The sequence below is a fragment of the Pseudorasbora parva genome, chromosome 22 (genome assembly GCF_024679245.1).
Source record: "Pseudorasbora parva isolate DD20220531a chromosome 22, ASM2467924v1, whole genome shotgun sequence".
NCBI lineage: Eukaryota > Metazoa > Chordata > Actinopteri > Cypriniformes > Gobionidae > Pseudorasbora > Pseudorasbora parva.
Window position 1 is genome coordinate 30,027,472 of NC_090193.1, and position 15,905 is coordinate 30,043,376.

At 36.9% G+C, this 15,905-nt stretch overlaps 1 protein-coding gene across 1 annotated transcript in view; it reads left to right on the forward strand.

Annotated features, from left to right (window-relative positions):
• Positions 1-15,905, forward strand: part of cacna1ab (calcium channel, voltage-dependent, P/Q type, alpha 1A subunit, b) — a 162,040-nt gene that overhangs the window by 57,071 nt on the left and 89,064 nt on the right. The window contains 2 exon segments of the mRNA XM_067432376.1: positions 8,174-8,280; positions 9,229-9,368. Of these exon segments, the coding sequence (XP_067288477.1) occupies positions 8,174-8,280; positions 9,229-9,368 (247 nt within the window).

Sequence of the window (15,905 nt, forward strand, 5' to 3'; positions counted from 1 at the left end):
CACTATAAACATAATTAGCAAAGTATTGTCTAATTATTGCTATTGCTAAAATACCAGCAAATTTTGAGATATCATTTTTTGCCAATATCGCACACCCCTAAGTGCAAAATATTGAATGGATCTTTTTAAAATAAACTTCACTATAGGGGCCAGTAAGATATAAAATATAAGGTCCATAAGATTTTAGGAGGAAGTAAATAAGGTTTCAAAAGATTTATAATGTATTCATCAAAAAATCTAAGTTTCCACAATAATAATAAGCAGCAACATTGATAATAATAAGAATTTGTTTGTGCACTAAATCAGCCATTTGAATTTCTGAAGCATCATTTGACACTGAAGACTGGAGTAATGATGCTGAAAATTGAGCTTTTACATCACAGGAGTAATTTACATTTTAAACTATATTCAAATAGAAAATTATCATTTTAAATTGTAATAATATTTCACAAAATTACTGTTTACTGTATATTTAATCAAATAAATGCAGCCTTAGTGAGCATAATAAAAATAAAAACCCTGTGAAAGGTTACTTTGAAAGGTAGTGTACATTTGTTACTCAATTTATGTCACAGATCACAGCTGTAAGGAAGAACAGCTTGAAATTGTGGTTGAAACCAAAGGATTTGTTTCCATTCAGTCTATATCAATATCACAACATAACACAAACACAACTTCAGCCAGAACAGATCAATATGATCACCGGCAGCATACACGTATATGTTTTCAATCTCTCTGGTGGATTGTGCACGCTGCCATTTCTATGTACGGCAGAGACACGTTTGACATGTGTGTTTGGATCATGCAATGGAATCTGACCAATGAATAGTTTTGGTTCCGTTTTCATAGAGAAAAAAAAATACAAATACTGAGCATGTTTTAGTTGCAGCGTTGTAATTCATTAAAAAATAAAAAAAGCACCAAAAATCCTGCTGATTTGGTGATTTGATTTGGTATTTTATTATGTTATATTTTATGTATTTTTGGTTCTCAATTATTCATAAGTGTTCTTATTATCTTTCCTATTGCCTGTGTCCTTTCTGTGGACAGATTTAAAACAAATGGAATCTAATAAAAAAAAAAAGGGATAGTTCACCCAAAAAAATGAAAATTACCCCATGATTTATTCACCCTCAAGCCATCCTAGGTGTATATGACATTCTTCTTTCAGACGAATAAAGTCGGAGTCATATTAAAACAAATATCCTGGCTTTTCCAAGCATTATAATGGCAGTGAATGGAAGACAAAATTGGAATGCCCAAAAAAGCCCATCCATCCATTATAAAGTAATCCAAACAGTTCCGGGAGTTATTAAAGAGGGTTAATTAAGTGAATCAATGGGTTTTTGTAAGAAAAATATCCATATTTAACACTTTTTTTACTGGCTAATATCAATCAGATATTGAAACCTTCTCTCTATTCAAGTCAAATCTAGAGCAGTAAAGTGATAGTTCACTTTATATTTTTGTTCTTAAAATGAAAGTCAATGGGATCCACACCAACACTGGTTATTGGACATTTCTGATAAATTATATTTTGTGTTTCATAGAAGAATGTCACACAGGTTTGGAGTGCCATGAGTGTGAATGACAGAATTAGTTGAACTGTCCCTGTTTTAGATATATTAGAGCACACTGTTTATATGAATGTGTTGGTATTGAATGTAATGTTACTCCAGCTGCAGAATCAGGATCTTTCTGCATATTGCATCAGTGAAATGTGCGTGCAGTTAGCATCCAGCAGTCAGCTCAGTGTCTAACACAGGCTTACCGCAATGAAAACCATTAAAGGAATCCATGATGGAGGAAGAAAGCTATAGAGAGAGTGTTAGAGTGAGAGAGAGGGGAAAGGAGAGAAGAGGGCGCTAAGACAGTGTAGCAACGAACAAATCTCTGTGAATCAAGAGTCACTTAGACCTCTAAAGACCCAAACACAGCATGATGCGGTAGAATTTAATGTCAGAAATAATAAAATACTGAAAAAGAGCGATAGAGTGAAAGAAATGGGTTTCAAGGAGGAGAGGAGCAGACTCTTTAATCTGTCATGTATCTATTTTTAGTGTAGCGTATATGGAACAGGAGGGGGAATTCATAACTGAAGGCTTTTTAGCATGATGGATCACACACACACACACACACACACACACACGCGCTTCAGGTCCCTCTGCAGGAAAAACTGAGCAATCGAAGAGGAAAGGAAAATGCAAAGATGGATACAGCAAGACCACGGTGTGCCAAACAGAATGGGAAAGTGAGGCAAGCGAGTTGGCCAGAGCCCTTGCTGAGTCTTGTGGATTCTTTCATTTAATTTGTAAAGTTGTTTGTTTTATTTCAGTTGAAATGTGTTCATCTCATCAGCTCCGTTTCCCCCTAAAGCACACTGTCAGCTCAAATCTACAGTGCAGAAACCCAACACGTACAGTATATGTCAATTTAAACGCATGCAGTTACAAGATGTCACTAACTAACAGTGCTGTCAACTCAAAGGTAAAATTTACAATGAAGTTCTCGCTGTGATTCTTCGCAGGAAGTGCCAGAAATGTTCATTTGAGCTTGGTTTTTTGGTTTAAATATTTACACAATATTCCACACAAACTAAAGGTGCGTAATTAAAGGTCAGTCGTTTGCAGTTTGGCAGCAAGGGCTGTTACGAATATGAAAAAGCTGAGTTCAACTTTATTAGAAATGCACAATGACGTAATGGGAAGTGCAGACAATGCAGGTCATGTGACTTGCTGTCCTTTAAAAGATGCCCATGAAAAGTTTCTGAAGCCTGGAGGGCTAACTGACCGTTTTAGATGTCTCTCCTCTCCTCTAGATAATATAGTATGGAGTTTTTAGTTGTGAGCAGTCAAGCGTCAATATGCTGATGCTTGATAATGCAGTGTGTGCATAGGGACTGTACAGTATTTTAGTGTGTGTGAGGTGATGGAAAAGTGCTTGTAGGGACAAGAAAAGGTAGTCATGGGAAGGTTTTAAGGACACTATAAAAAGCAGATAGAGAATTAGAATAGGGTTAGTTAAAACAAAAAGGGTGCTTTCAACTTGTGCATTTTATTTTAAAGCTGTGTTTAAAGGTAAAACCTGCCCTTTAGAAGTTTACATTTAATCATTTAGCAGACGCTTTTATTCAAAGCGACTTACAAAAAAAAGAGGCGAGCAATAGAAGTTAGCTGAATCAAGCAAAACCTCCCATTGGGGACATCTTTAATGGTAAATATTATTCATATTTTTTTCATACAAAAACCTTAGTTTAGGATTTGGTTTATGGTTGGGTCTCTCATAGCCCAGACTAAATGAAATAAGCTACAATGTGGACCAGAGTTTGTTTTGCTTCTAGAAGTTCTTACATAGCCAGTCAGATTGGTTCTTTCCGTAATTAATTTTTGCTCACAAAAAAAAAACATTTTATATATATATATATATATATATATATATATATATATATATATATATATATATATATATAAAATGTTTGTTTTTTGTGAGCAATTTGCATCAGTGAATTGATGAGTCTGTGGGTCTGAAGTTGATGCTGAGGTTGTTCTGTAGCTTTTTGCACACACAAAAATCTGTAAAAAAAATCTTATTTTATATTCGTCTTCTTTTCCAGTAAATATATCTATATATCTAAATGTTTAAAATGATACATTTATTTGAGCAGAAGAATTGTATAAGATATTGAATAATAATTATTTTATTTTCATTAATAATGTATTTTGTTGTTGTTGTTACTTCATATGAAAAATAAATTATTTAACTTCTTAATCCGCACCGGATCGTGGGCGGGGCGTCTGACGCAAGTGGGCGTGTCTCTACTTATAATTACTTTTGTTTTATACAAACTGTTCAATCAACTATCACAAACTATGCATCAATTGAAAGCTAAAACACTCAAGATTCATGTTCTGAACTCGTTTTTGCAATAAATACACCAGAGAGGAAAGGGTTAAATTAAATGCTAAAGCAGTGGCTATTTAAACATTAGCATAATGAACGCGGTACTCATCTTTCATCTCCTGACGTTCAGATCAGATCGGACGAATCCACGAAACAACAGCATACATGTCTGTGTAAGAGTCCACTCTTCAAAATGCATCCCACTTTTAATCCAAAACAACGAAAAAATAAGGGGAAAAAACTAAAAATCCTCCGTTGTTTGCATAAGCGTTTTGTGTTAAGAGTAATCAATCATGTCCATTTTCAATGAAATAGCGATTGTAAGCCTTATTTTGACAATCTCCCCTGTACTGTGGACTGTTCCGGTTATATTAAACCCTCCCAGGTCTCTCTCCTTCAATCAAAAGCTGACAAGGACACATAAATAGAAAGGGAGCGCGTCACTGGGTGATACATCTGTCAGTCAAACTCGCCGGTCCTTTGTTGGATAAGCCAGTCAATGCCTAGCCAATGCATAGCCAGCATAGATTTGATTGATGGATGTAGTAACGAATCAAAAGACAATATTTTGCGTAGTTTCTGTAAGAGATGTCGTAAGAAGCATTGGTGAATACCTCATGCTTACTTAGCTGTTACTTAGCGTCGTCTCCACAGTTTTCATTCATCGTATCCAGCGCCTGCCAGTGTGAGCACACATACTTACACACAACGCGCAGACTAAATAAGAGACTGTTTTTATCAACTAAATGAGTTTTTTTTACACTTGTAAATTCTGTAAATAGTTGTTTTAGTTATCAGGGACTGCAAATGCATTATAATTAGCAGTTTATTGCAGATTTATTTGAATAAAAACTACTCTTTACTATTACACAAATGTTCTAATATAATTGGACTTTATTGAAAGGACGCCCAGTCTTTTTTGACATAAAAGCTTACAGAAGCTACATTTTTGAGAGAATCGTCCTCAAATTTTAATCAAAGCATGATCAGACATTCAGTTTTATATTTAGGTTATTTTCAGGGCATAAAAATTAAAATCTAATATTTTTTTCCATAAGGGAATAATAAAAAAATAAAAACGTGAGTCACTTACATGCATATTTCCCCTTGTTTTAATCTGTCCCTATACTATTTGAGTTATTATGACTTTTGGGTAACATAATTTAAAGTGTCTAGTTTAAAATAAGACCACATTTATGGATATAGACCATAGGGTTTAAGAGCTGCAGACATTTTTATTTGGGGTATGTCATTTTTTTATTTATTTCTCAGCACAGGGCGAGGGTTAAGAGGTTAAGTATAAACAACTAAATTATGTTAACATTTAAACATATTGAATAATAATAACTGTTGTAGCTGTTGTTTTTACTTCATTTCTTATTTTAAGCATAAATAACTAAATTGTGTTAGGATTCCTGCTTAACATGAGAGTAAATTGCCAAATAAGTAAATTTAACATAATTTAAGGCTAAAACGAAACAAAAAAATCTAGTTAAGATCTTTTTAAATTTGTATTATTATTATTATTAATATTATTGTTTATCTATCTAAGCATGTATGTGTGTGTGAGAAGGAGAAACATAATTATACCATATATAGGAGGATATCATTGTGTATCTTTGGCTCTGTTGGATCTGTGCGCAGACTTTTTAATTAAAGCAAAAGCGATTGAAAGAGGGACCTGGCACCATCACTTCCTCTTATTAGTCTAATACACATTTAAACTGCTGATGGAGAGATGCAGTAGACTCTCACATGCTGGCCAACTCTCCATTTCACAGCTCTGCCTTTCTCTCTCTCTCTCTCTCTCTCTCTCTCTCTCTCTCTCTCTCTCTCTCTCTCTCTCTCTCTGTTGCCAGCTCTCCCTGCCTTGCCTTTTCTTTTCCTCCTCATTTAAATATATCTACATTCTCACTGTTGCCCTTCTCTGTCTTATTTTTCTCTCTTTCTCTTTCTCAATCACCCTTGTAGTCTCTCTCGCTCTCCATCTCTCTATCCGAGTCTTAAAATTGAGAATTGAGAATGAATTATTAAGGGCACATTATGAGCTCCAGACAGCTTTCATCACCGCCATCACCGCAGTGTAACTGCACAATTTGTAGGTAGATACGTAAGTAATGTAGAAGAGTGCTGAAATGAGAAAGGAATGTTTAATACTTTAGTGTGCAGCACTCTGCAGCATCTCTGTGGTTTCTGCCGTGAAGGGTTTGCACAAATACTCACATTTCGTTTCTCAGAACAACCGCTCTGCACATGCTCACTTCAGCACTCGAGTGGTTGCCATGGATACCACTTTAAGTCTCCCAGCATGCACTGTACTGCTAGCCGTGTTAGCCCTGAGCTAACTGTGTGTGTTGGTGACTTCAATGAGCTCTGAATACATAAGCATAAGTGTGTGTGTGTAAGGACTTAGTCATGATGTGAGCTTGTTTCCTTAAGAGGTCTGTGTTTGCTCTTTTCGCACCACAAAATAGCTGGTGTACTTTGAACAGTTCCCATGCTGTACACAGACAGATTGAGGTGAATTCATGTTCCATGTTCATATGCAGGGCTCTAGATTGCAACCAATTTTTTTTTTCCCCCACCGGTAGAAAAACATTTTGAACTGGTGATCAGCCCAACTAATAGAGCTGCCATTTCTGTTACATATGAGAAACAGCAAAACGTAAACGAAAGCGGAACCATTCGTTTGAGCTGCTCGGACAGTTTATCAGCTCGAACCAATAATGGACCAGCGAAACATGAGGGGCGGGGGTGTTTGTTAAATCACCTCCAGTAGAAATTAGAAACCGTGTTCGCGGGGCATTGCGGTGTGATTGAAAAGGGCACTTTCACGATTAAAGGGGCAGGGGCTCAAGCCCATCCAATCCCCACACACCCCAAATCCCCACCCAACCCCACCACCTGTGCACTCCACTGCACTTGCTACACTACCCACTTTATATACTATTCTACTTTATACCCACTTGTAAAACTATTCTCACAGTCTCTATTAAAAAACCTTCGAATGTGTCAGTCGGCGCAAATAAAATCATTTTGTTTATCAGCATGGTTTTGAAAATCACATTGGTTCAGACTCATGCGATTGATAATTGACTATGAATATTCTCATCTTGGAATGGACATTCAATGTACACAATCTCTGCCCAGCCAAAAAAAAAAAAAAACTCTGTTTGGAGTCAATGATTGGATCATTATTGTAGTGGTTATTATTTTTCTAGCATATCATATGTTTGGCGACAGTTCTTTTAACCTTTGTGTAGCTTTTCATTTCTTAAACAACCATGTAGGAAGACACATTATGGCTATATTCCAGTATGACAATGTCAAGATTCATCAGGCTCAAACTGTGAAAGAATGGTCATTTTCACATTAATTGGCAGCTAAGTCCAGACCTTGAATTCACTGAAAGTGCTTGACTTTTGCATTGTCAATACAAGATCTTGACCAAAAATGTATGCACCTCTTGATGAAAAACATCACAACATTTATTTCCATCAAGAGGTGCATCAACTTTTGTCCAGATCTTGTATTGTAAGTCTCCTGAAGAGTAGTATCAAAGTTTAATGACATTTCTAATAGTTTGAATGCATAGGAACTACAATCAATTTCTGATTGTCATATAGTCTAATGCAAACATGTTATTTCATTAAATTAATCATCTTCAGATATTACCAAAGTGTGTAGCAGTCATGAGAAGGACTGTGTGTGTGTGTGTGTGTGTGTGTGTGTGTGTGTGTGTGTGTGTGTATATATGTGTATGTCACATGCATGATATAAGCGGTTATGACAAGTGCTGAGACTGTGTGTGTGGTATCAGTGCCAGTGGCAGCTGGTAAAGAGACACACAGTAACTGGATAATGAGTGCTCTATTACAGCTAGGCTGAATCTGTCCACACTCATCTGTTTAATACAGCCCTGCAGCCTACTTTGTGTGTGTCTGTGTGTGTATGTGTTTATTTTTGTACATGTGTGAGCCCAGGCCTACAGCTCCGCATCACTTACACTTGAACGCACATGGTTTATCCAAACTCTGCAAGTGGACAAATTTATATGTGTATGATTCGTTGTTGTTGTAATATTTATTCATTAATACAATTTCTCATAATATTAATGTATAACACATTTTATATTTTGACATTATATTAGGTTATTTTTGCAACATTACAAAGTTTATACATTTTAATGATTGCATGATGATTTTATTATTAAGGTTCAAATACAATACAGAAATTTAAATATGTGTGATATGAGCCTTAACTTTGCTTCTTACTCCGTTTGAGTGGATGATTTTGACAACCATCATTGCCAACTGCATCGTACTGGCTCTTGAACAACACTTACCAGATGGAGACAAAACTCCACTTTCAGAACGACTGGTAAAGTGCAACACACACACATACACACGCATGTTGGTTATACTATATTGATGAGGACATTGGTAAAGGCTGTCCTCATATGATAAATCGGGTCCTTGTGTTTTTGTGTTCTTTTCATGTTTTATGGGGAAATTCTATAGACATCATGATTTTTATACTGTATACATTTTCATATTTTCAAAAAAAGTCACAGTATGATTTATAAGCTGTTTTCCTCATGGGGACCTCAAGGTTTAACAGGACCACACACACACACACACACACACACACACACACACACACACACACACACACACACACACACACACCCACACACACACACACACTTAGCGATCTAAATGGGGACATGCATTTTTGCATTTTTGAATTTCAAAAATCTTTTTTTTAAGCCATTTGGTTTACGGAGACATGGTGTCCTCATAAACCATGTTTGCATAACATTGTAAAACCTATGTCATTATACACATTTGTTTCCTAAATCATAAACCATATACACCTTATGGGGACATCCCATAGACGTTATGATTTTTATACTGCACACACTATATTCTATCTCCCTACACTAACCTTACCCCTAAAACTACCCATCACAGAAACCTATATGTATTTTTAGATTTTCAAAACACTTAATTTTGCATGATTCATTTAGTATGATTTATAAGCAGTTTTTCTCATTGGGACCAAAAATGTCCCCATAAGGTCAAAATGTACTGATACTATCCTTGTGGGGACTTAATGTATTGCGTACCTAATTTGGTTCCCATTACGTAGGGAATACCAGATACACACACACACACACACACACACACACACACTCATAGTAAAGGAGTAGTTTAACTACCATATAAACATTATTTCATCTGCTCCTTTCTGTTCAAGTATGCACAAGACAATTTAAGAGTCACTTGTTAATAAATGCAGGCACTGTGTGTTTTCTTTCTCTCGCAGGATGACACAGAGCCCTATTTCATTGCTATTTTCTGTTTTGAATCGGGCATTAAGATTCTTGCGCTGGGATTTGCCTTCCACAAGGGCTCCTACCTGAGAAACGGCTGGAACGTGATGGACTTTGTAGTGGTGCTCACGGGGTGAGTTAAACAAACACACTCACTGCATGCTGTCTGATGTCATTGCTTTTGTACACAAACTGCAGAGAACAAATGAAATATAATTTGAGCTGCTCGATTTATGAGTCAATATAAACAATTGTTAGATGGCTCTCTGGAATACGTGATGCTGTTTGGTCGATGGTGGTGTTCTCATGTCAAATATTTTTGTGTAGTTGTATGTTCAGTGAAGGACTTAACATTTAAATTGTAGTGGCTCTTTTTGACAGATTAATTAAAAGAGTCATTTGTTTAGAATTCAGACAAAACTAGTCATTATTTTGACAGAAATGATAAAGAACACTTTTTGCCTGTGTTTCCATGGCCTTTTTAAGCTCTTAGCTTGTATATAAAATAGATGATAGATCCATAGATTGCCTTATGACTGCACATTATCCCAGTGAAAGACACGCCCCCTCTGGAACTCTCTGTGCGAAACAACACTATGTACACAGCAGAGGTCTGGTTGGACACTGGCTCCCTCATGCCTTAATGAGCACAAACACACACACACACACACACACACACACACACACACACACACGTGGATTCTCAAACACAGGGCTGATCACAGCAGCACTGTAGGGAGCAACCATCAGGGCACGTCTGAAATGTCACCTCATAGGGAAGCAGAGAGAGAGAGAGAGAGAGAGAGAGAGAGAGAGGTAGGAGGGTGTGTTGTAGTATTGCAGTTTTAAAGAAGGGCAGGGTCATGTGACTCCATTACTCCATTCCCCTGGGCTTTGAAATATTGGAAAATTCGGAGAGAGTGAGGGGGGGGGTGATGGGGAAAGATGTATGGACTGGAGGAGGAGGAGATGAGAGACTGAAGAATCCACAATGGAGTGAAAATCTTGAAAAGCTCATTTATGCTGGTTTCTAATGGTTTGGTTGGCAAAATGCTGGCCCACTAGCATCATTGCAGCATTAGCAGCATTATTGTTGACAAAGGGGAGCTTGCTGGTTAAGCTAGTTAAAGGACTAGTTCACCCAAAATGAAATATCTGTCATCATTTACTGGCCTGTATCGGAAATGATTCTCTCACAGGGCTCGCAAAACATCTTTATTAAACAAACACAATCATTTATCTCTCATCTACCCACGATTGATTATAATATTATTTTTTATAATACTTGTCCAGCCCGATCAGTGGATAAGTGCAAACCGCACACACACACACACACACACACACACACACACACACACACACACACACACACACACACACACACACACACACACATGCGTGCTCTTCAAATATCAAGTCAAGAGAGTGAACAACGCAGAACAAGAAAGGAATATTATTTTTCTATATTATTTATTTTTTAATATTATTATTATTCAAGGAATATTTAAGATTCACCGGCCTGCCGAAGGGCTTTCGTTTTGGTAGCCCGTCTGGAAGACACATAGCCCCGGACGATGGGCTTAGGGAACCCTGGCCTATAATGTTGCATGTCTGAGTCTGATCCCAAATTGCAATGTTAGACACATACACATAATCAAAATGATCTGTAACAATCACATATTAAAAAAAACATGTTTTATTCATAAAAGTGTTGCAGCATTCCTGTCGGATCCATATAGATGGCACAGCATTGTGGTTTAATCTCAGTATGTCTGCAAATCCAGTATCAACCTGTGTTTTATTTACAAACAATGTTTATTGCAATCTGTTTAGCTGCCCGACTCGGTGGGTGGGGCTACAGAAGCAAGCGTACATATTTATCTTTTTGAGGTGCCGTTTCCTTGTTCTGTTACATCATTGATCAATGTTGCTGAAATATCACAGGACAAAGTTATATTTGAAAGTATATATTAAAATAGAAAATATTTATTTAAAGTTATAATAATATTTTACAATATTACTGTTTGTACTGTGTTTTGTTGAACACGAGACAAACACATCCAAAAACATTTTTTAAAATCTTACCGACCTCAAACTTTTGAAGGGTAGTGTAAATGTATTTTGAGTGTAAGAAAGGTTGAGAACGACATGAAGATGAGTATATGATGGGTCAAATTTTTTTTGGGTGAAATGTCCCTTTAAGAAGATTGGTAAGGACACCAACATAGCAGCATCCAAAACGCACCATGCACTGTTGACCAGCAGTGCTTGTCTTTTCCACAGGTCAAAGTAGAAATGATAGGAAGAAGGACAGAAAAAAAACTAGAACATGGAGGATAGAGTTGGAGGGGGGAGGGAAGAGAATGAGAGCGAGGGAAACGTAATGGAGCAGGGCGAGCGGGTGTGTGTGTTTTCGTTAGCTGCTGCAGTAACCTGCTTTTCACTACTGCAGATGATCAATCAACTAGCCCCGCTTTTAGACACAGCCAGATCTTCTCTCACACACACACACACACACACACACACACACACACGCACGCACACACACACACACACACACACACACACACACACACACACACACACACACACACACACACACACACACACACACACACACACAAGCAGCTGTGAAACTGAACATGGCTAATCATTAACTACATCCTCAATCCACATTTTTACCCGCGTCGACTGCTGTGTGCGCACATTGGACACATTTGTAAGCATCAGCTGACTTTCACAGCAGTATCTGTGTTAGTGTGGTTGTGTGTGTTTGTGTTAGAGAAAGAGCTACTCTTTGATGATACAAGGCTTCCTCCTCCATGCTGCTTCCTGTAGCTTTGATTTTTATTTACATTCAGGCTCATACACACCTTTACTTACTGAAATAAAATGCATATTGGACATGTTGGACTGCCGTGTTGTGTCACTTGTAGAAACAAGCGATTGTGTTTTTTTCTCTCTTTCTGTTCAAGAGAACATTTATTTGATTTGATTTAATTACATATTTTATATTTAACCTTTTATTTAAATTGAAATAAGACTTTTTATTAAAATAAATTATTTAAAATGTTTTATATATTAAATATTCATCCAAAAATGTATTAACATTATTTATGTATACAGACATTTACAGATTTTCTAGTGACCCAGCAGCATAGAAACAGTCTAAAATACATTTCAACTTTGCTTTGAGTATAAATATTGTGATGAGATTTTGATAGTCCAAATTTGATGAGGTAGGTAATGGGCGCTAGCCATAGCAGGATTACTGCTTACTGCTTGCACAGTTGTTCAGTCCACTGCCAACATTACCAGCTGGCAGAAGCTTTTTCTTGGTCTTAAAGTTGTTTCACAGAGCCAATTTTTTCCTCATTCTGCAGCCATGCAAAACACTCTTTAAGCTCTTTAAATATGATATGCTGATATTATATATGTGGTATGCTGATATGATATATATGATATGATATGATATGATATGATATGATATGATATGATATGATATGATTAGCTATTTATAAAATTCCGTTATAATGCCCTTAGGAGGCCTATATAATATCTAGTTCAGTCATAAATGCTGATTGGTCAAAAGCTGATTGGCTTCTGCTGAACCTGGAGCCAATAAGATTGCTTGCTTAAAGGGTTATTTCACCCAAAATTTTAATCTTGTAATTAATTACTCACCCTCATGTCGTTCCAAACCCGCAAGACCTTCATTCATCTTCAGAACGCAAATTAAGATATTTTTTATGAAATCTGAGAGCTCTCTGACCCCTCCATAGACCGCAGTTAAAGGCAATTTAATGTCCCATGGCATGAAAGTTTTTTCAACATTAATATGAGTTCCCCTAGCCTGAATATTGTCCCCAAGTGGCTAGAAATTTTGATTGGTGTAAACTGAGTTCAGGCTGTCTTTCTCTGCCTTTGAGAAAATGAGAGCCCAGATGAGCTGATCTTGAATTCTCATGTTATGCCGTAATACCAGGAAAGGTTATCGCCCCTTCCTCTGCTTTGCCCGACCAGAGAATTAGTAGAGAATGGATTCAGTTTATCAGTTGCGATGTCAGTACAGACTTTACCACATGGATTCAACAGCACTGCCACAAACCGTGTTCATTAATGCCTGATCTGGGATCAGTGATTTCTGATGTGTAGTTAATCATTCAAGTTCACCCAGACTTTCTTTCTAAATTGTTTAATACTGTCAGTCTTGATTTATCAATGAATCAAGCCCGTGACTAAAACGTTCAACTTCACGTCGTTTCTGTTAGCAGCATTAAACAAATCTGTTATTTAAATGGTTAAACTACAGAGAGCGATCAAAGAACACTCTTTATAATGTTCGGATCGGTCAGTTGATGTATATCTCAGTGCACACTTGCCCAAACTGCCGTTTGAATGACGCTGTTAAACTGCTCAACAGAAGCTCTTACTGTATTCATGTCGATGTCGTGTTTGCTGTTAGCTGTGGTGAAAGCATTTTGTGAGCGAAATAACTTTGCAAAGTTCACTCGTGTTTATTCAGAGCTCTCTGATACAAACAAAATAAACTTGCACTCTCACAAACTCAGTACAATAACACTTTCTTAGCAATCTTTCCCCAGCTCTGTCTCTCTCTGTCTCTCTCTCGACTGGCAGTGAGTGCTCCTGCTGCTGCTCGCGCCCTCACGCCTGACTAAACCACGCCCCCTCCGCACGTAATCTCATTTCAAAGATGTCAGCCAATCACAACAGTAGGTGTTTTCACTGCTGTCTCACAGAAGACACGCCCCTTGAAACAGAGCATTCAAGCAAGACGGCCTATATCAGTATAGAAAAAATGCCTTTTATTTCTAAATGATGACATTTTTTGATGTAAAAACCATACTAGCAATATAAGGACACCCCAGGAAACATTAAAAATTAAAACAAAAATCCATGCCATGGCTTTAACACTTGCAAGGCCCAGAAAGGTAGGAAAGACATAGATGAAATATAGTCCATGTGACTCCAGGAGTTCAACCTTAATTTTATGAAGCAACGAGAATACTTTTTGTGTGCAAAAAACAAACAAAAATGACTTTATACAACAATCTCTTCTCGTCTGTGACAGTGTCCTAAGTAGTTTACGTTGTTACCGCAATGCAGAGCTTCCTAGTTGTACGGCAGTCGCCGACTCCCCATTGGCCGATGTATGCGTGCGACGCTGACGCAGGAGTTAGCCAATGGTGAGCCATTGTTCTGACACAGGACTAGGAAGCAATGCACTTGCAGGAAAAATGTAAACTGTGTAGGATGCTGACACAGACAAGGAAAAATTGTTGAATAAATTCATTATTTTTGTTTGTTTTTTGTACACAAAAAGTATTCTCGTCACTTCATAAAATGATGTGTGCAGTGTTATAATGCGTTGACGGCGGTCATTATAAGGAAGGAAATGCCACAGAATAGAATCTTGCTTAAAAAAGTGGATAGAGCTGGTTGTTTTATTTGTTGTTTGTTGATTTTCAAATTTAAAAAAAACTTGAAGTGTTTTCAGTGTGTGCATCAGTTCTGATTTGAACACTTTCAACTCATTTTAACAAATCCATGATACTATTGATAATCATGATTATCATGACACCATCCTTAGAAGCGGAGCAGGTCTAGTCCGACAAAGAGCAAATGCATTAACATCGTCATATTCAATAACATGCTAAGACATGTTTGAACTATGACTATGATGTAATAAAAACTTGCTGCCACAGTAGTAAAAGAAAAAATCTGAATTGCTTCGTGTTTGATTAAAATATAGAACTCCAGTTAGAATTAGTCTGAAAATAATTACTAGAATATTAGACACTGATGTCATTACATTTCATTGTTCCCTCTCACATGCTTAAACGTTTAGCTGTGGTTGTCTGCTTTCAGTGTCTGTAATGCTCTTTAGTGTCAATTGAACAAGGATGTTGCTTCTGACAAGGGCTGTGGTTGCAGTACTCCCTCGAGTGCCGCTCCATCAGCTTGAAAAATCTAGTTCTACATTTTAGTTTCACCTCGTAGATTTTACATCAAGACATCAATGAAGCTTGACAGCAGAGTGACATACTCTCATGACCTCTGAGCAGAGTTTGCTGCTGGTCACAGAGCGGTCACTGGTCACAGCGGACCGTCTGAAAGCACTCATGTTGAATCTGTATTTAAGTAGTTGACAAATAATGACATGAACTTGCTATTTTCAACATTAGGATTTTTTTTTGTGTGTGAAAAAATAAATGTTCGTACATAATAAAAAAAACATGAATATAAAATGTATGTAATATATAATTTATAATATAAATATATTATATGTGTATCTAATATAAAAAGTAGTAACCAGTAGTAACGTTATGTTTATCTTCGCTGCAATATTCAGATTCGATTCCAGTGCCTTTTTGTTATAAAAAAAAATTGCTAAACTGCCATTTATGACACATTTAAGAAAGAAATCCGTCTTGACAATAATGACGGGATAGCCTAACACTTTTGTCGTTTGAAAGTGAACTAACAGAATATGATGATATTATCAACATTTTCAATTCAAAACCCAGCCAACTCCACAGGTTTAGAACAGACATCAGTCATACAAGGTAAGCTATGGGTAGGTTATTAGTCTGGCCCGCCGTGGAATAGCTATGCAATATTTTTTTCTGAAATGTACATAAGCCACATG